Here is a 21460-nt window from a genome sequence, read left to right as displayed (position 1 = left end):
GCGGGACAGGCATTTTAGCGGCGGGACTTTGGCCCATCCGGGCTGGAGAATCGAGCGGGGGGGCCTGCCAACTGGCACGGCGCGATACCCGCCCCCGCCGAATCTCCAGTGCTGGAGACTTCGGCAACCGACGGGGGCGGGATTCACGCCAGCCCCCGGCGATTCTCCGACCCGGCGGGGGGTCGGAGAATCTCGCCCCAGAGCTGAGTTGATTACAAAACCTAAGGGGGCAAAACTATTGAAGAGGAAACATATTGAAAGGAATGGAAAAGAGCAGGGAAACGAGATCTGTGTCGTCAGCATTGACAAAGACACACAGCATGAATCACTTCCTTATGTGTTAATATTTCCATGATTCCCAAACTCCTGTAAATTACAATGTAAGACATACAATACTTGTCAACTCAGATAAGTATCATTAAGAGGTTAAAGCTTTGTGCTTCCACAACCTAGCAAGGCAACTTTTAAGAAAACACTTCCTTAATGTAGAAATGAACTTGTACATACAATCCCACAAAACAAAACAAGCAGCTAATTTGTTTTCTGGTGGTTAGTACAGATTGAATGAGCTGGATTCTCTGGCTTCCCAGCCGCGTGTCTCCCGGTTGCGGGAGGCAGCGCGCCATTCGCTGGTGGCGGGATTCTCTGCTCCCACCACTGTCAATGGAAATTCCCATTGAAGCTACCCCATGCCACCTGGAAGCCCACCGGCAGTGTTGCGCTGCCAATGGGAGCAGAGAATCCCGCCACCAGTAAATGGCTGGAGAATTCCGGCCAGTGTTGACCAGGATATCCAGCTGCTTTCCTTCAACTAGTGCAATGGGATGTTCCACAGTGACTTAAGCAGGAGAGTTAAGCTGAGGGACTTCCTCATCACATGGAAATGTTAGCTTATATCATAGAACCATAGCAGCACATAAGGAGGTCAATTTGCTTATCATGCTGTGTAGCCCTTTCAAAGTGCTATCCAATTAGTCTCAAATCCCTACTCTTTCCCCATAGTCTGACAAATGCTTCCTCTTCCACGTATTTATCCAACTCCCTTATGTAAGTTATTACTGAATCGACTTCCACCATCCTTTCAGAGAATGCATTTTAGATCGTAAAAATTCACCACAAAAATGCTTTTTGTACCTCTAGTGCTTCTGCCAATCACCTTAAATCTGGGGTCTCAGGTTACTTGTCCCTTCTGCCAATCGGATTGCTTTCTCCTCATTTACTCGATGAAAACGTTTCAAAATTTGGAACAGTTCTTTAATATCTCCCCGTAACCTTCTCTGCTCCAACGGGAACAATCCCAACCTCTCTCGTCTCTCCACGTAAAAACAGAAGATCTGCATCCCTGGACCAATCTAGTTCCTCCCTCAAGGCCTTCACTTCCTTCCACCAGTGTTGCCCAGGATTGAGCACAATACTCTGGCTGGGACAGGTTTAACTTACGTTGGTTGAACTTAACTTCCTTGTTTTTGTACTTAAAAAGCCTCAGATTTCATCTATCCCTTTTCTTAAAAAACAACAGGCTTTTAAACATGTCCTGTCACCTTGAAAGACTTGTAAACATACAGACCTCAGGTCACACCCTGTTAATGGCAGCCACTCATACCTCTAGGGGCTCACCCACCATAACCAATGGAAATCTGGAGGAGGAGGTTGGAGAGAAACCAATGGGGGAATCCAAAGCGGGGGAATTTATCCACTTCTTCACACAAGGGCTAGTAGCAAATGGACTGATCTGATCTCTTCACACATCTTCTGTACTGAGTAGTACTACACTCTGTATGCTTCACCCAATGCCTGTGCCTATGTATTTACATTGCGTGTTCATCATATGTCCTATGTTTTTTCATGTATGGAACAATCTGTCTGGACTGCACACAGAACAATACCTTTCGCTGTACCTCGGTACACGTATCAAATCAAAATCAAAACAGTTTGGGGAGGCAGTGGCGCCAAAGTAAAGTTGCTGGACTAGTAATCCAGAGGCCCAACTAATGATCTGGGGCATATGGGTTCAAATCCCACCACAGCAGTTGGGGGGATTTGAATTCAGTTAATCAATCTGAAATATAAAGTTAGACTCGGCAATGGTGACCATGACAATGATCTGGTTCACTAATGTCCTTTAGGGAAGGAAACATACTGTTCTTACCTGGCCTGGCCTACATGTGACTCCAGACCCACAGCAAAGTGGTTGACTCTTAACTGCCCTCAGAAATTGCCCAGCAGATCACTGGGTTCAAAGGTAATTAGGGATGGTCAACAACTGACAGCATTAAAAAAAAAATTGAGAATGGACCAACTGAAAATTTCAAATCTCAGATTGCTAGTTTGTAGTTAGGCAAGAATAGTACGAGTTATTGAACCAGGTAGACATGTAGAGTTAAGATACAGATTACCCGTGATCCATTTGATAGGCTGAACAGACTCCAGGGGCTGTGGTCTGGTCCAGCTCCTACATCAATATTCATGTTCTTTGTTTATTTGTAATCGATTGACAACAAACAGCAACAAAGCCCTCAGAGATCAAGTAGGTGAACAGCTGTGCCAAGCCAAGAGTTGATATTACAGAAATGGATCATTATGGGATTTTACATTTGGTGCAAACATAGACGCCAAACACGCTGGTGTTTCTCTCTTCTTACCTCTTGCTGGCTGGCTGAGTACTTTGGGCACTTTATCAAGACACTGCCTAGCAGGGCTTTACAATCCGCATGCTCATCGCAGGTCATTTCCATTGAACCAGTGTCCTCTGGCACAGGCAAAACTTTCTCATCAATTAAATTCTGCTTCTGCTCAGGAATTTGAGCAACTCGAAACCTGGGACAGTGGAAAAAAAACCATAGAATATTTGGAAACTTATGTTGGATCATGAACTGATTTTAGAAGTACCACTTTGAATTAGGGTTATTTAATTATGATTCTATTAGCCAGATATTCAAATGATCCAGACAAATGCACTGTTATGATTTATATGTTACACAAAAAAAATCTTCAAGCTTGTTTTACTGGAAATATATAAATAAAACGTTTTCTATAAACAGAAAATGGCCCAATTCCAGTCAGTACCTTCAACAAAAAAAACCAGAACGTCCAGTCAGCACATTTCCTGCTTTTAATTTATTGTTCTGAGGAATGAGATGGTTCCTGATGATGAATTAATGTAATCAGTCCAAAGTGGAACACTTGGGACAAAGGATTTTGGAAAGTAAATTCCTGTCCTTAGTAATAGTGAAAAAGGACTTGGTCCTGGTGGCCCTGTTACTCATTGCTCACTCACTGAGGGACGAGGGCGGAATTATACAGGATGCTGTGGTCCCTTTGTCTTTCCCCCCACCATTTAAATCCCGGAGGATGTAATGATGCACTTTCACAGACTTCATTAGAAACATAAAAAAATGTATTAATAAGAATTATTCAGCAGGCACATGGCTGAGTCTAGGTCCCTACCTGTCTCCTGGCTAAGACAGGACTCCACCCCCTGGAGTGATTACCCACTCTCAGTCCCAATTGGTCCCCAAGCCAGGTGCCCCTTACTCTGCTGTGTTGCCCTTAAAGGGCCAATCATCACAGGAGGTGGAGGGAGGGGAGGGGGCGGTGGCCAACCCAGTGGGAATTCCTATCTCAAAGAGCTGTCAGTAAATCTATATACCGGTAACACCAGCAGGAGTTTGTGGCTACTGCACTTAGGAGATCAGGAAGCGGGCTGCAATGGATCCGCACTTTGTAAGTCTTGGTGAAAGGGGGGTCATCAAGAGGCTGGGGACCAGAGCTTGAGAGGAATTGAGGGGTGGGGGCGGAGGAAAACATGAAGGTGTTGGGGGTGCGGGATGGGGTGCGACTACACCTTGGGTAGTCTCTGATGGGCCCAGGTAGCAGGTTAAGGAGGGGCTACCTCAATCACCACCAGCACTTGGAGGGAAACCTGCCAGGCTGGCCTTTGGTGTGGGCCTCTCACGGTTATATGCCGACATTAATTGCCCACTTAAAGGCCTCAGTTGGCTCTTAGCAGGTGCACGCTGCTGATATAATTGTGGTGGGGGAAGAGGTGCAGGCAGGGGGCAGGCAGCACACTCGATTGAACCTGCCTGCCACCGCCTTCAAGCCCCATGGTGGCTGGGGAGTGTTAAATGTAGCCCATGAGGTGGGAAATTTCCTGGTCAGTGAAATATTTGTCCCACAATTTCCAGAATAGAAATACAGGATGCGATTCAGCTGAGTCAAGTTAAAGTCCACTGAATGGTACCTTGAGCAGGGTGTTTCTTGGTGCCTGTGGCACCGAGAAAGACATAACTATTCAACGGCACTTTGCTGGTTTTGTTGGCCTTGCCAAGGAACTCTCAGTCGAGGCCTCTCTTTAAGTCATTTTGTGCACTAGCGAGCTGAGCTCTCCAGTACATGAACGCTACTCGCAGATCAGGGCGCTATTTCTAAAGGCAGCCCCGATCTTTCAAACCCCCTCTGCACCCCACCACAGTTTGAGGACCCCCAGCTTCACACAACTTACCTCTTCTGGGGTACTCTATACCCCCTCCCTTCCCCCCTCATGCCACCTCTTATGATCAAGGCCCCCCTGGGCCTGACCCCTGGCATGGGCAGTCTGGCACCTGGGCAGTGTGACACTTTCAGGGTGCCAGGCTGACAGTGCTAAGGTGCCCAGGTGCCAGGGAAAGTGCCAGGGTACCATCTTGCCCTGTCCACACTGGGGCCTCAACTCCCAGCAAGACACACCCGCCACACCCCCCGAGGTCCCATCACCATTGGTTCATGACTTTGTGAACCAGTATCAAATGGCGCCTGGTTGAGGTCTCGTTGGTGAGGCCAGTGAATCCCGGGCCCTGGGTGAATTAGGCGAGAGCATATTTGAATGAGTTTCATGGCTTATTTAAATATGCATGCCTGGAGCTCACCCAGCAAGACAGCGAGATCCGGATCGTGGTGCACTGGCATTGAATCTCGCGAAATGTTTCAAACATCGTGAATCTTGACCCTGGCCTCTCGCAAGATTCAACGGCCTCATCCCAACACCAATCGGGTGCAATGAGGCTGTTGAATTGAGCCTACAATGTGTGTTGAATCTCTACACTGAAGTCAAGTCACTGTTTTTGGTGATGTGATGATGTTTTTGAGGAAGGTAATTAATTTGAGATACTGAGTATAATTATTATGATTTGGTACATAAGCCATGGGGAGCAGGAGAAAGAAAGATGAATTCATTTGTATGCAATCAGTGTGTGTCCAAATACAGCAATGTAGTGCATACTGTGTTGACTAAGGGTCAAGTATTATACTGACAATGGGATGAAATGTTAAGTTAAGTGAGAACAGTAGATATGTTCCCACCTCCCTTGTCCTGATTGTGACACTAGTTGGCATGTCCCTTCTGATTAATACCCTGCAATCTCAGATAGAATATTTGTCTGTGCGCAAGCACCTTCTTCAAAGGCAAAACCTGACTGTGATGTCCTCATGGTTAAATAATCTGACAATGCTCATTGCCTGGCCTCACACAGGAATAATGGCACAGGGAGACTGTCTGGCACCTGTGAAAATACACCTCAGCCAGAATCAGCGACTTCAGGAGAGGATGGAGTAAATTAGAGAGGCAGGGAGGAAGGATTCTGATAAATCTAATTAACAGCACCTAATAAGCCCAACATTGACATTTTTGTGTGATGAACAAACTTGTGTGGAGCAGGGCCCAGTTTGGCCAAATGACCTGATAAATATTATGTGAAATTCAAGTCAACATGGTGGAGACTTTTATTAGACAAATTGTATCTCTAACGTGACACACAATTGAATAACTGTTGTGCTGTGAAGAATTCACGGATATTTCCTGGAACAGTGTTCAGTGCCGCTGCTTACCTGCCGATGGATAAGATAGTGATCTCACTGGACCGGCTGTTCCGCATTCCCGCTTTGACAGGTTTTGTGGCGTTCCGGATGGTCGGATTCAGCAGAAGCTCCGGCCATTTCTTTTGACTGCAGCGCGTACAGCTGGAACCCAGCAGGGTTGCGGAGGTCTGCACAGTGTGAACGTGATGGTGTTTGCATAGCTTGGGAATGGTTATCAATGGAGCAAACCTGTAGACAAGGTGATGGGGAGGAGAAAACGATTAGTTTTACCAGTAAAGTAAACTTGAATAGCTTGGGTGCCGAACATGAGGGATCATTCTGTGGGGGGGGGGGGGCTTCTTGGATAGAACATGACAGAGATACGATCATTGTCCAACAGAACATTAATTTTATTACATTCAAATTTATATATATATATTGTTATGGGTCAGGGTTTAGAGAACCCCAAAGTGTATCATGGAGTTCACCTGACCCACAAGTTTTAATAGATTGTGGTATGGGGAGCACACGGCTCACTCTAGAGGTGTGGTACAGCAGAAATGGAAAAGTATTTTTTAAAACAAAACAATGTTTATTCTATGAACTCAAGTTAACCCTTTTAAAACAAACAATGAATATCTTAGCAACCAGTAAATCAAAGATAACCCCCAAAGAATACAACACTAAGTAATCCTTTAAGCTGTCCTTTTAACATCCAAAGACTTAACAACCTTTAAATAGAAGCACATCAATTACATTCAATACTGAAAACATTTAAATTTCTGAATTCACCAAATGATCAAGAGATAGTCCTTCATGGCAGAGAGATCAACAGTACAGCTGCTTTGGCTGACTTCAGCTGCAACACACTGAAAAACGAAACCAAAAGGACAGACACACCCAAGCTTTTCTCAAAGTGAAACTAAAAAGCAGAACCAGAGCTCAGCTCCATCCACACTCTGACATCACTGCAGTAACATGAGCAGCTAACCATTTCTTAAAGCGACATTCTCATGACAATATATATATATCACAGGGGCTGGTTTAGCACACTGGGCTAAATCGCTGGCTTTTAAAGCAGACCAAGGCAGGCCAGCAGCACGGTTCAATTCCCGTACCAGCCTCCCCGAACAGGCGCCGGAATGTGGCGACTAGGGTTTTTCCCAGTAACTTAATTGAAGCCTACTCGTGACAATAAGCGATTTTCATTTCATTTCATTTCATATCATATAATATATACATAGATATAAGCAAACTGCTCTGAGGTCCTTGGACCAATCTCAACCAAACATGGTGGGATGATACCTTGGATCGATTTTTTATAGAGGCGTTGATATATAATCAGTGGGGGGTTTGGCCTCCCAGCATGGGTTCCCTTGGCCCTGCCTACTTTGTATTCCCACTGGCACTGTAATTTAGACGTGCTTTAACCAACCTTAAACATACATTCCAAGAAAGAATGCAACGGACTTAAGTCATCATTCTGCAACTTCCTTTTACATTTCATGCATTCTATTTCCTGGCTATTTTGTTATTTTCAAGTAAGTTTATGTTCTGAGACACTACACATTATTATTTGGCACGGGAAAGTGACAGGAGGGACACAGAGCCAGAGTGAGGGAAGATGAAGAGGCTAGAGTACCAAGGCAAGAGGTTGACATGTCACCAAGGAATCCCGGTTACTCTGGCTCAAGAAGGAAGATTGTCTAATGTGGTCTATCACAAAACATTTACTGTTCCAACAAACAGCGAAAGTGTAGAGAATGTGATGTTTCCTTTGACACTGATGATGAAATATTTGGGGCGTGAATAAACATTGAGGAAATTGGCGTAGGTGTGGATTTTGAGAGTGATACACAGGATGTAGAGAATGATTAGGAGAACCCACAAAGCAGAAATTGTAAAGCTAATTAAAGTAGAGCAAAACCAAGTAAAGCAAATTGAAGTAAATTCATTATGAAAATAAATATTTTTTGTCAAATAATATGAGTATAATTTGTGAGAATTTAGGTCTATAGGGTGGGATTTTCCACTCCCTCCGCAGCATGTTTTGCAGTGACGAATGCTGCCCACAATTGGCCAGCAGCAAAATCTTCCAGTCTCGCCACTGCCAACGGATTTTCCATTACTCACACCCTCTGTCGCCGGGCAACCCTTGGGGGGGGGTGGGGGGAGATCCCACTGGCGGGGATGACTGTAAAATCCTGCTATTTGTGCTTCAAATTTGTGGGATCAAAATAGTTATTTTAAATTTTTTTAAAATAAATTTAGAGTACCCAATTCATTTAATTCCAATTAAGGGGCGATTTAGTGTGGCCAATCCACCTACCCTGCACATCTTTGGGTTGTGGAGGCGAAATCCACGCAAACACGGGGAGAACGTGCAAACTCCACACAGACAGTGACCCAGGGCCAGGATCGAACCTGGGACCTCGGCGCTGTGAGGCTGCAGGGCTAACCCACTGCGCCACCGTGCTGCCCTCAAAATAGTTATTTAAATTAATTCTATAAAGGAAGGTATATAAGCCAATTGTTGAATGAAATCTGTTGGATGCGAAGAAATGCTTCAAATAAATGACCACATGTTGTGGTCTGACTTGCAACTTTAAGGCCTATTTCACTCAGCTCGTTTGCCGGCAGGGTGAATATTTCCGCTTATTACTTGATAAAAAAACATATTTGTTACCTTATTATTTAAAACCCTACTTTAACTTTCTTGCCTTCATTTCCCAAATGGAGGACGGGTAGCCCAGTTTACCAATTAATAATGACCACAATAAATTTTTCAGTGAATGAGTATTTCAGCATTCTGAATAATCAATAACAAAATAGGTGGTTATCAAAATGTACGACGGTCCTTAAGTGAAACTATGAATGAGAACGACAGATTTCAGGGGTTTGAATGGTTGAAAAGGCACAACATTTATTCATTTCAGTGATTCACAAAAGGGCCAGCCAAAAACAGGACTCTGATCTGCAGACTATTGAGGGAACGTCAGTCAAAGATTTCACTAAATAAATAAGGAGAGCACGTCACCACCAAGGGTCGCTTTAAAATGGAACAGTCACAAAGAAATGCAATAAACATTTTCTTTACTGTGCGTAGTCAGGAAATGATAACAAGCTTCCACTAAATAAGTGGGAAAATAATTGGACATGAATCCGGTAAATATTTGTAAGATAGGATGATTCTAGGTCAGTTTTTTTCGTTGATTGAGCAATGCAGGCTGATGGGATCATCGGGTTAGCAGTTAAAAGCTTTCCTAAAGTCAACGGGCTATCCATTTTGTTTTGGATTTAAGTCAATTTTCAGACTAGTGGGAAACATTTAGATGCTGCTCAGCATGCTGTTGTAAGCAGCTGGTGATCTAACTGCAGAGGGATTCAGTTTTAGATTAATAGGACACTAAGTTTATTGTAGTACTTTTTGCAAGGCACACAATCTCTACAAAATCCTTCATGGTATTATTTAGAAAGGCCCAATAATTATTCGCAATGAATGGAAAAGGGGTCTATCAGTGCCAAAATATTCCCACTTCTCCACCTATGTGCGCGTGCACCCAGTAATCTATACAGGGGGATGGCTGATACAATTTTCCATTCTGTGCAAGTAACTCATACACCTGTGTTCAGCACCATGGTCACCAGAAACACTTGGACAGGAGGCTATCCATCTAGTTTTCAAACACCATGTTTGTGACTGGGTAATTGGTGATGTGTCCAGTGATTAATCACACTAAAAATTGCTGCTGGTAACTTTGTGGACTAACATCCTACTTGAAGATACTCTCTTGGAAGATAATTATTTTCAGGGCGGACGGATGGCACACTGCTGCCTCACAGCGCAGGGACCTGGGTCCAATTCCCACCTCAGGTGACTGTGTGGAGTTTGCACGTTCTCCCCGTGTCTGCGTGGGTTTCCTCCGGGTGCTCCGGTTTCCTCCCACAATCCAAAGATGTGCAGGTTAGGTGGATTGTCCATGCTAAATTACCCCCAGTGGGGTTACAGGGATAGGGTGGGGGATTGTGCCTAGGTGGGGTGGTCGTTCAGAGGGCCGGTGGAGACACAAATGGCCGAATGGCCTCCTTCTGCACTGTAGGGATTCCATGATTCTATGATGTATGTCGATGTTAAAGACGGAATTATCCAACCCATGAAAGAAAAATTAATGAGTTGCTCATCACTGGTCTGTTTGCAAGATGTTGCAAACTTGCGTGGGGTAGTGTTGGGGGCTGGTGAGTTCTCCATCATTCTGTTTTGAATTTAGCTTGAGCTAAAGTTTCAATGATGCCCAATAGATTGTTGAGGTAGAGAAATGGCTCACATTGAGCCGTGAGGTAAGATATAAAAGAGGCTAACAGCCTTGCGTGTGTGAAAACTGCAGCCCAGCAAAATGAGTTTTGTGGGAAAAGGCAGAGTAACAAAGTGTACATCTGGGCATTTCACTGATAACACACTGTGTTGAACCAGCAAAAACAAGACTCTTCAAGGGAGACTGATGCCTTGTTCATAAGAAAGAACTAAAATCCTTATAAAAAAAAGCTTCCGAGACTTCAACGGCGATAATCCAGGATCAATATTCGCAAGAAGAGACCGGGGCGGGTTTCTCCGTCCCACCATCAGGATTCTCCGTTTCGCCGGCTGGTCAATGGGGTTTCCCATTGTGGGGCAGCCCCATGCCGTCGGGAACCCCCCCCCGGGCTGCCAGCATAACAGAGCATGCCGATGGCGTTCCGCACCAGAAATCGGGGGAATTCAGCCCCCCGAATCTGGAAATTCAGAGACGAGCACACACTCCAGAGCGGACTTGGCCAGTTCTTGCTACTGGGTAGTATTTTGAGTTCAAGTTGTGAGTCTTAAAACTTATGTGACTGTCCAAATAAGCGCATAACTAAAGTCTTACTGAGTTAGATAAAGTTGTACTAAATAAAGTTTTTATTGAGTATCATCCACATTACGACTGATTTGTCTGTTTCAGTCAGTTAAAGCTTGTAGGGGCAACAACAAGATGCTCTCTTTACTGCGACTCTTAAGGCTTCCCGTTGAGTGTGTGACTGGATGAAATAATTCAGCTCTCGTGTAGGATGTGCGCGGGCTGCGGGGGGGGGGGGGGGGGGGGGGGGGGGGCTGGTGTTCAAGGTCATAATAGTTGATCATCAGCCCGTTTTACAGACCCGACGTGCCCAGCTAGCGATGCTCTTGGCCTGCAGATTGACTCATGGGGCAGTGAAATGTGAGGATGCGGCTTTCTATTCTGTCATTAAATTTTTATGATGTGGAGATGCCGGCGTTGGACTGGGGTGAACACAGTAAGAAGTCTTACAACACCAGGTTAAAGTCCAACAGGTTTGTTTCAAATCACTAGCTTTCGGAGCACTGCTCCTTCCTCAGATGAATAAAGAGGTAGGTTCCAGAAACATATGTATAGACAGTCAAAGATGCAAGACGATGCTTTGAATGCAAGCATTTGCAGAGAATTAAGTCTTTACAGATCCAGAGAGAGGGGTAATCTCAGGTTAAAGAGGTGTGAATTGTCTCAAGCCAGGACAGTTGGTAGGATTTCGCAGCCCAGGCCAGATGGTGGGGGGTGCATGTAATGCGACATGAATCCAAGGTCCCGGTTGAGGCCGTACTCATGTGTGCAGAACTTGGCTGTAAGGTTCTGTTCGCCGATTATGCGTTGTCACCTAGGTAGAGTCATACGCTGCAGGAAAGGATGTCCCAAAGCGTGGTATATTGGCGAGACCATGCAGACGCTGCGACAACGGATGAACGGACATCGCGCAGAATCGCCAGGCAGGAATGTTCCCTTCCAGCCGGGGAACACTTCAGCAGTCAAGGGCATTCAGCCTCTGATCTCTGGGTAAGCGTTCTCCAAGGCAGCCTTCAGGACGTGCGACAACGCAGAATCGCCGAGCAGAAACTTATAGCCAAGTTCCACACACATGAGTACGGCCTCAACTGGGACCTTGGATTCATGTTGCATTATATTCACCCCCCACCATCTGGCCTGGGCTTGCGAAATTCTACCAACTGTCCTGGCTTGAGACAATTCACACCTCTTTAACCTGGGATTACCCCTCTCTGGATCTGTAACGACCTAATTATCTGCAAATGCTCGCATTCAAAGCATCAATGCTCGCATTCAAAGCATCGTCTTGTATCTTTGACTTTGTCTATATATATGTTTCTGGAACCTACCTCTTCATTCACCTGAGGAAGGAGCAGTGCTCCGAAAGCTAGTGATTTGAAACAAACCTGTTGGACTTTAACCTGGTGTTGTAAGACTTCTTACTGCATTAAATTTTTAAACAGCGTTTGCAGCGGATTTAGAGCAACCACTTACTTTCCCAATGATGTGGAAATGCCGGCGTTGGACTGGGATGAGCACAGTAAGAAGTCTTACAACACCAGGTGAAAGTCCAACAGGTTTGTTTCGAATCACTTGCTTTCGGAGGACTGCTCCTTCCTTCACCCGAGGAAGGAGCAGTGCTCCGAAAGCTAGTGATTCGAAACAAACCTGTTGGACTTTAACCTGGTGTTGTAAGACTTCTTACTGTACTTTCCCAATGATCATTCGATATCCAAAACCTATACTTCACTTACATATTGGATTCAAAAAGGAGCGGGATTTAAAACTTTGGGAAGTCCCAAGTCTCAAATGAATGCAGCAGAAAAGAATAAATAGAAGGAAAAATCAATTTATTATAAACGCTGCTTTTCAGGAATGGAAGGAGCTCTCAGATAAGGCATCTACGCCTTGCGATTATTTAGGCAGGCAAACACTCAAGGTATTCGAAGGACATTTCTCCGCCCATTATTTTAAGATAGGCACTCAGGTTTTATTTTCAATGGTTCACTTTGTGCGAACATGGTCAGAGTTTGTCCACTTACGTTACCAACAAGGGTTTGTCGGCTGCAATGTTGATGTTTGTTTTGTCAGAAATACCCGTGGTTGCTTCTGTTAACTGGAAAACCGAGGGCGAAAAGGTTCCCAGATCGGTAGAGTGCAGCAAATACCATAAACCCAAATGGTTCCGAGTCTGTTAAACAGGTAGGCTTGACCACCCTCCAGGATTGGAGCCTCCAGGAGTTGAAGATCAATTTCCAGGCCAGTGCTGCATGCAACCCTGGAGAAAAATCTGCGGGACATGGTAAAAGATTGTTTTTGTTTGCCATTTTCTTTGAAAATTTATCTTTACCAGGTCTAAGAATATTGAAAATGGAAACAAAAGACTGTTTGGCAGACAGTCAAACATCATCCAGTTGGGTAATGCGTCTTTTCGTTTTCCAGTTAGCGTTGGAATGCTGTGCGTCATGAGGGTGGCTGTGTTGGCCAACTAAGGGCTGGAGCCTGAGGGCAGAGCATGTGGTGAAACCGCAAGGAATACATTTAATCACTGTTGGCGGCCCTAAAAGGGAACCACCTAGATGTTTCTGCCCATGGGTAATGCAGGCGGAGGAAAAATCTCCCCTAACTGCAGTCCAGTGAGGCAGTCAGGCTGTCGAATATTATGCGAAGGATCTTCCATAATGTGGTGGAACACAAGGTTGAGCATAACTTGCGAAGGGCGGTTTCCTTTCTGTTTCCATTTCCATTTGATGTCGTATAGAACAGTTGAGAGGCACCTTGTTAAAGAGTTGCATCACCGCGGCAACACAGGGCTTACACACACTGGCATTGAAGGACCGCGCTGATCACTTCCAGAGATTTTGATCAGCCTTCTGGAAGTTTAACAGTGCCTTTCAGGTTAGTAGGTGTCAGTGCACTAGAGTTGTGTGTCAGTGCACTAGAGTTGTGTGTCAGTGCACTAGAGTTGTGTTTCAACAAAATGAACAGTGCTCAGGGTGATGGTTATTAACGGTGCAAAATCAAAAAACAGTCCAATTTGAGGCCATCATTGGGAGCATCAAGCATTGCCAGGTCTTGTATAAGATGCTCTGCAGAACGATGGTAAGATTTCCACTGTGTTATTCACTGTAAAAGTTGTAAACACATGTGTAGAGAATCCAGTTATGATTTTGGGAATAAGTAGTTGAAAGACTGGGGGCGTGATTCACCCGGGCGTGTTTAGCGGGGTGTTTCTCACCGGCTACAGCACCGAGAAATATCTCGCTATTCAACGGCACCTTTGCTGTTTTCTCCGGCCTCGGGGAGATTCTCTCTGCCAAGACCGCACTGCTCGCCAGCAGGAAAAGCTCCGCACAGGTCAGGATGCTAGTTTGGAATGCTGCCCCGATACTTTTCCTTACCCCCTTTCAGGCCCCCCTCCTATTTCCGACACCTCCCCCTCCCGTGGGAAGGCCCCCATGAACACCCCTCATCACCCTCTACCTGGTACCCCCTGGGCCTGATCCCTGGCTGTGTCAACCTGGCACCTGGGCACCCTGGTACAGCCAGCCTTGCAGTGCCAAGCTTCCCGGCAGTCAGAGAGAGAGCCAGGGTGCCACCCTGCCCTGTCGCCAACTACTCAATGGCCTGGAAACCCCTCCCCAGGTGCCGTTACGCCTGGTCACATTTGTGTGGACTACTGCTAAATGGCACCTTGGCGAGGGCTCCCAGGAGCAGCTTTTGAGTCCCGGGCGCGGTGAATCCACCAAACATCTATTTAAATGAACAATTAGGGTAATTTAAATACACTGATGTGGACCACGCCCAGTGAAAGCGAGATCCAGATCGTGATGACTCGCGAGATTCCACTGAGCGTTGCAAATATCGCAAGAGGCCTCTCGCGAGATTCAATGACCTCTTCCTGACACCACGTCGGGTGCGACGAGGCCGCTGAACCACGCCCTGAATTTCTTCCCTCGAGGATCCCTTAACCTGAGACCATTTCTGAATGCATCAAGCTCACTTTGTTTTTGTTTTTTGCTCACTCATGCATTTTTGTATCAGTCAACAGACAAGACATTCATCCTATCAAACTGGGCTGGATTTGAACCCTGGCCCCCAGAGGCAAATGGATAATGTGTTAAGTCATTCAATCCACAATAGGAGATGAGCACACAAAACAATGACAGACTGACACAGAACAATAGCAACATGCATCAGGAGGGCAATTTCAATGAGGTTCTACATCTCTAGCACGTTTTTACTCTGAAGGACAATTCTCCGTGGCTTGTATAGTTACTGAAAGAACAAACGAGTGAATTTGTTTAAAGTGGAAGTTTGTTAGGGCAGGCGGTCTGAATCCCATAGGGAGAGAATCCGTTTCAAAATGTCTTATCAAAAATAATAGTGGAAGCAAAGTCCATTTGGCAGGAAGTGGATAAATGTTAGGAAATTAATTTAAACAGTAGGAAAGAAGGGCATGGGATTGGGATGAAGTGGATAGCTCATGCTGACAGCTAGTATTTATGTGATGGGATGAATGGTCTCTTGCTGGGCTATAAAATTCTTCCGTCCCGGCTATAAAATTCTACAGTCCCGATTTTAATCTGATCGACCCAATAGGAATGGGGTGGGTTCGGGTCAGACACCCATTGGAAACACTGCATAATTATCACCTATCGCTGATTTCAACCAAGAGTAAAATCAATTGGGACATAAAATGGGCATCCAACTCAGTTTTCTCCAGATCCCAGGGTGGGTTAGGTTAAAATCGACCTTGCGACCCCATATTTGAATGCACGTGTGTGAAAGAGAACTTACTTTTCTTCCACATTCATGTTGGTAATTTCGGACATGTTTCTGGTGATCCCTTCCCTCCTCTCATGCTCCTTTAACATCTCATTCAAGGCCGCAGCATTTTCTGTCGGGAAGAAGAGAACGTAACCCTGGTTGCATGTGAAGTGAATTCATACATTGTCTAATGCTATTGATTATGGAAGAAGACCTCTAATGTGTTGATTAAATGGGTGGAACAATGATTAGCGCTGCTGCCTCACAGCGCCAAGGGCCCGGGTTCAATTACGGCTTTGGGTGACTGTCCCGTGTCTGCGTGGGTTTCCTCCGGATGATCCGGTTTCCTCCCACAGTCCAAGGATGTGCCGGTTAGGTGGATTGGATATGCTAAATTACCCCTTAGCATCCAAAGACGTGCAGGTTAGGTGGATTGGCCATGCTAAATTGCACCTCAGTGTCCAGGGATCTGCAGGCTAGGTTATGGTGATAGGGCGGGGAAGTGGACCTGGGTAGGGTGCTCTTTCGGAGGGCTGATGCAGACACGATGGGCTGAATGGCCTCCTTCAGCACTGTAGGGATTCTATGATTCTCAACTACAAATGCAGATGGCTAAGTCCACCACTGGAAGGGACTGGCTGCACTATTCTGCACTACATTTAAAAATTATCCACAGAAATGAATGGAGATGTTACCACAATCGTTTGAAGTTGACATCACAAATGAATTGGGAGCCAGTTTGGACTTTAAGTTCTTGCACACAATGGACAAGCCCATCTGCACTCAATACCATTGGGAGTTCAGTTTTATATTCAAAGAGGAATTTTCCTCCGGTTGCTATCTATAACAGCATCATGGGCGGGATTTTCCGGTCGCGTCTACCGCAAGACTGGAATTTCCCACCTAAGGCTAATGCACCTATAAATGTTCCGTCAAATTGACCCTCATAAAAGGGACCTGAAAATTTCCTCTGTCCTGTATCTCAAAAATGTCCTTTTAGAAACAGTTTGTGATGCGGAACAGGTGTAATATTCACAAGCACATAAATGATGTTACCGCACACAACAACCAAGGGAATTTCTTACCACGCAGGTGACACATCTTTATTTACTGGATAAACAGACAAAATTTTCATCTTCTCTCTCCCATGTCTTTTACTTTGTGAGAATCAACACGCAGGTGACTGTCAAGATTCAGGGCTGGATTTGGGATCCCGACATTGGGACCAAATTGCGGTCCTGCTCCTTCACTTGCTGGAAGCCTGACCATAGGAGCCATTCTCCTATAGCCGGCCCCCTAATTGGGTGCCTGCCATGCTCACTGTTCAATCACAGGGCTGGCTGCCCTGGAGCCTTGGTGGCCCCACAGTGGAGATGGGCACTGCCCGGGCAGGTAGGAGATCTGGAGGGTGCTTCAAAATGGAGGCGCCCTCGAAAGGAAAATTGAAATGACTTCTGCAGCCTGAGGAAGGCAGACGGTCCTGCAGCACAGAAGGAAAAGGCAGCTGGGAGGTATCGCAGGGCCAGCCACTTCTTCCTAGAACAAGGGGGCTGTGGCTCCAATTGTCCTCCCTCCTGCTGCAAGGAAGCTGCCTCCAGTAAGGCCATCTCCATGGAGACTGGGAAAGCTGCTGGCTTGTGACGTTTAAAGGCGTTCAAAGAAGAGGCATATTCATCCCCTTTCCCTGAGCACTGGGCTCCAGGACGGCGCACGGAAAAGTAAACATGTAGTGTCTTTAACGTAATGAATGTCACAGGCAGCTTCACAGGAGCATTATAAAACAAAGCATAATAACGAGCCATATAACAAAATTAGAGGAGCTCAGATATCTCTGTGGGTTATGGGATTGGATTAAATAAAAGAGACAGGGAGAAAAGACGAGGAGATATGATTGCAACCCTCCCAAACCAAGAAAGGCTTTGGCAAGGCAGTTTTGCTGCATATAGTAGGTAAGGAGAAAAGCATTTACCATCTGGATCCAACAGTCCTCGCCTTTAGCTGTTGGGCTTCCCAAGGTTTGGTACGGTGGAGTGGACATAGACGAGCAGCAATGACCTTATTGAATAGCTGAGCAGTTTTGAATAGTCAACCCAGATTAACTTATATTAATATTTAGGAACTCTCATCTGCCTAACATGGCAACTTGAATTGATCAGAATAAAATAATCGCATGCCAACCTTTCTTCTCTGTGATCAGCCGTACCAGGACACCAATGGTGTCTTCATTGGATTCATCGGATGTGAAGGGATCTCCATTGATAGCAGCTGTAAAACAGAAGAAGAAAATGAAGCGACTTCCTGCAGAATTGAACTACTTTTAGCAGCAGCTAACCTGTTCACTGTGGAGTCTTTCTGATTGTCTGACTTTCAGGGGTGATTTTCTGATTTGCTGCATTGGGTAACTATGGTTACATGCCTGTGAGTTCCCAATACAATGGCCTGAATTCTCCGCCATTGGGATTCTCTGTTCCCGGCTGCAGTGCACCCACACCCGCGGGTTTCCCAGCGCCATGCAGTGGCTACAATGGGAAATCCCATTGACAAGCAGTGGGAAAAGAGAACCCCACCACCAACGAATGGCGCACCGCCAAGAAATATATTCTGCTGTGCTCAAATCAGCAATATTATGCCTTCATGCAATACTACAAAGCCTTGCTTCACTCATGGGACCATGAGGGCCTTGATGGTTAGGCCCATGACCAGATGTGATTCTTTGTTTGGAGTTTCGACCATGAAGGTCAGGAAGCAGGCACCATGGCAACAAACACCTCGTAATTGAGCACCATGATCACAACTTGTAGATACTGAAAAGAATTATTTCAGAACTTCCTGTTTTCTGGTGCGGTGCGTCCCTGCCGGCCGCGGGATTCTCCGTCCCGCCAGCCGGCCAATGGGGTTTCCCTTTGTGGGCAGCCCCACGCCGTCAGGAAATCCCGGGCGTGGGTGCGCTGCCGGCTCAATGGAGAATCCCGACAGTGGAGAATCCAGCCCAGGCTCTTTTGCATCCATAGGCAGTAGGCCTCGGTTTACTATCACATCCAAAATGCAACAGTGCGGCATTTATTCAATAGTGTACTGGAGCGTCAGCCTCGATTGTTATGCTCAAGTCCTGGCCTTCAACCCACAACTGCATGACTCAGAGGCAAGAGGTGCTAATAAGCCATTACTGACACTTAAAACCAAGATAAGAAGCACTAAAATTGATCTTAGCACCACTGGGCTACAGAGGAAAAATGAAACTTACAAGGATCTCTGCTCCAATCACTGCTGAACAGCAAGCATCCTAATGTAAATTACGTTGAGAACAGAACCTGGCTTGGCCATGAAGTCTTCACCGTGGAATCACCTGTCAACATTTATGGACAACGTACATTGAGTCACTGTAGCAAGATAGGCTACTGATGTTCATGGAAGCATACCTCGGTTGGAGTCAGTACCTTCAGGCAAGGATGGAAGAGAAGGCAACAAATATATGGGCACTAAATAGATCACATTAAAAGCTACTGCTGAAGATTAAGTAAGCACCTTGGAACTGGTGCCATAGTAGAGTTGAGGATGTATTAAATGCTGTTCTCTGCGGTCAGTCATTGAGAGGTTCAGGGGCATGACTAATTCTTGGCTTCCATTTTCTATTTGATCTGAAGGTTTAGGCAAAATTGACAGGTCAGCACCTACTGCCCATCCCTAGTTTCCTGAGGGCAATGTAACAACTATGCAGAGTGAGACTGGCGTCACATGTAGGCCAGACCAGGGTGGCAGGTTCTGAAGGCCAAACTGAAGGTCAAACAGTTGGGTTCTTACAGCAGACCGGCACAATGGCCTCCTGCACTGTAGCGATTCGATGATTCGAAAACCACGAGACCTTCTGAGATTAGCAACTCACCATAAGAGCAGTACACATGCCATGGATCTCTAAACAAAAACTAGCTTTGAAATACACAAAAGCCTGGGTCGAACCTAAAGTGAGATATTTCCCAATTGTTTCAGAAAGAGAGGAAAGAATCGTCTTGGCCTATTGGCAAAATTCTTTGTTGACTATGTTCCTGTAATGCACTCTTATATCATTGAATCCTGCAGTTTTCCATTACTGTCATACTCAAGTGGCCTTAGGTCATGTATTTGGCAAGGACATTACACTGTCTATTTTCCCATTGAGCATGGGCTGCAATGCCATAATACCCTGGGGGTTCAACATTCTGTTTACTCCATTGTGACCTTGGACAAGACTGAGTAATTATCCCCCCATTAGATTTTCCATTACCTAAGAATATCTTAGGGTTGCGCGAGTACAGGATGGGAATTTGACAGAATTAATACAGGGTTTCACTTCTCCCAATCAAATTGAAAAATGTTCTTCAATTGCTTTGGTCACGTTGCATCATGGATAAATTGTCAATATTTGTGTTCAAGAAGAACATTCTTTTAACCTAAATTGTTCACATCCTCTATTAAAGATAGGCTACAGTTCAATGGCTACCAGCAGCCCTCATGGTCAGCTATTTTATCATGGTACCAGATGTCACAGCAAGGCACAAATTAATAATTAAATAACTATTAGGAAAAGAAAAACATGGTTGATATGTTTTGACTGCTGACATGTATCGCCCTCACTGTCCTCAAATAGCAACCGGTTCTTCCTAGTGTGTGTAGCTCAGCATACACTGCATTTAAAAACTGGACCATTGAGGCCCTAATTTGTCTATCACTTTACTTAGCGGCATGAACTGGGGCTATGCAGTAAACACATGTGTTTCCTATTACTTGCTGAACCATGCTGATCAGGTTAGAAACCTTTGATTCCAGTCTGAATAATTGTGAAAACAAAGAGCCTGAATCTTTATGAAGTCTTTATGAATTGGATACACTAAATTTTTTAAAAAGTGATTTTTTTTTTTAAATCACGGTGGGAGGGTGGATTTTCCATCAAATATGTGCCCCATTCGCTTTTGAATATTACAAGCGAATCAGATTCTGCTATCCTTTCATGCAGAAGCCAGAAGCCGGATGTGTAAAAGAAATGTTTCCTCCTGTTGACTCTTGTTCTTTTGCCATTCACCTTAATGTCTTTGGTGTGTATGCACACTCTGGGTGCAATTTTACAGCCCCTCCCACCCTTCGGACTTTCCGGTCCCGCCGAAGTCAATGGGCTTTTGAATGGCTCGCCCCATTTTCCAGCCCTGCCCACACCGTGACTGGGCCCTAAAATTCTACCTTCTGCGATTAAATGATTGAAAGCTTGACGTTTCCTGTGGTATCTTCTCATGGAACTGCTGGTACTGGCTGTGTCCTGCAGCCTCACAGCATTGGGCAGCACGGTGAGAAGGGGCAACAGTTCAATCGTGCACAGTGCCAGCAGCCAGGCTGACACATCAAGCCCTCCGTTGCTCAGGTTTGCTCCCAGCGGAGGAGGGAGCTGTGCACCTTCTCATCCTTTGATCTTGCATGTCGACAAGAGTTGATGGTTCAGCCAGAAGCAGCACTTAAAGCAGCAACAGTACAGGAGGGAGAGACTCACCAAAATATTTAAATCAAGCCTTTAAATCAAGCTTCAGGATTTCCTGTGAACAGGGAGCTGAAAGGCTGGTTGTGGATGGTGGACAGGGGACCTTCAGAACAGCTTTTCAGTTGTATCATTCTTTTGATGTTATCAGCATTCTTGAAGCTTTCATGTATGAGAGGAGGATTTTAAATCAATACTAAAATGGCCAAGGAATGGAGTAATTTACCATTTGCTTCTTTATCAGGGGGCCATAAATACTCCACCTTATTTCTTTTCTTTTAGCAAATCAATTCTCAATCACTTTTTTAAAAATTTAGTGTATCCAATTCATTTTTTCCAATTAAGGGGCAATTTAGCATGGCCAATCCACCTAACTTGCACATTTTTGGGTTGTGGGGCGAAACCCACGCAAACACGGGGAGAGTGTGCAAACTCCACACGGACAGCGATCCAGAGCCGGGATCAAACCTGGGACGCAATGCCATAATACCCTGGGGGTTCA

General features: G+C 45.4%; 1 protein-coding gene across 4 annotated transcripts in view; it reads right to left on the bottom strand.

The window, feature by feature from the left end:
* The window catches only part of relt (RELT TNF receptor), a 124471-nt gene that overhangs the window by 16413 nt on the left and 86598 nt on the right, over positions 1–21460 (bottom strand). For all 4 annotated transcript variants that reach the window (XM_072477123.1, XM_072477122.1, XM_072477121.1 and 1 more), the window contains 4 exons: positions 17637–17723; positions 15489–15588; positions 5866–6084; positions 2643–2817 (listed from right to left, as the gene is read on the bottom strand). In XM_072477123.1, the coding sequence (XP_072333224.1) occupies positions 2643–2817; positions 5866–6084; positions 15489–15588; positions 17637–17723 (581 nt within the window). The remainder of the gene's footprint in view (positions 1–2642; positions 2818–5865; positions 6085–15488; positions 15589–17636; positions 17724–21460) is intronic.

This window comes from Scyliorhinus torazame, chromosome 15 (genome assembly GCF_047496885.1).
Source record: "Scyliorhinus torazame isolate Kashiwa2021f chromosome 15, sScyTor2.1, whole genome shotgun sequence".
Classification (NCBI taxonomy): Eukaryota; Metazoa; Chordata; class Chondrichthyes; order Carcharhiniformes; family Scyliorhinidae; genus Scyliorhinus; species Scyliorhinus torazame.
This window is presented reverse-complemented; position numbering and strand designations above follow the sequence as displayed.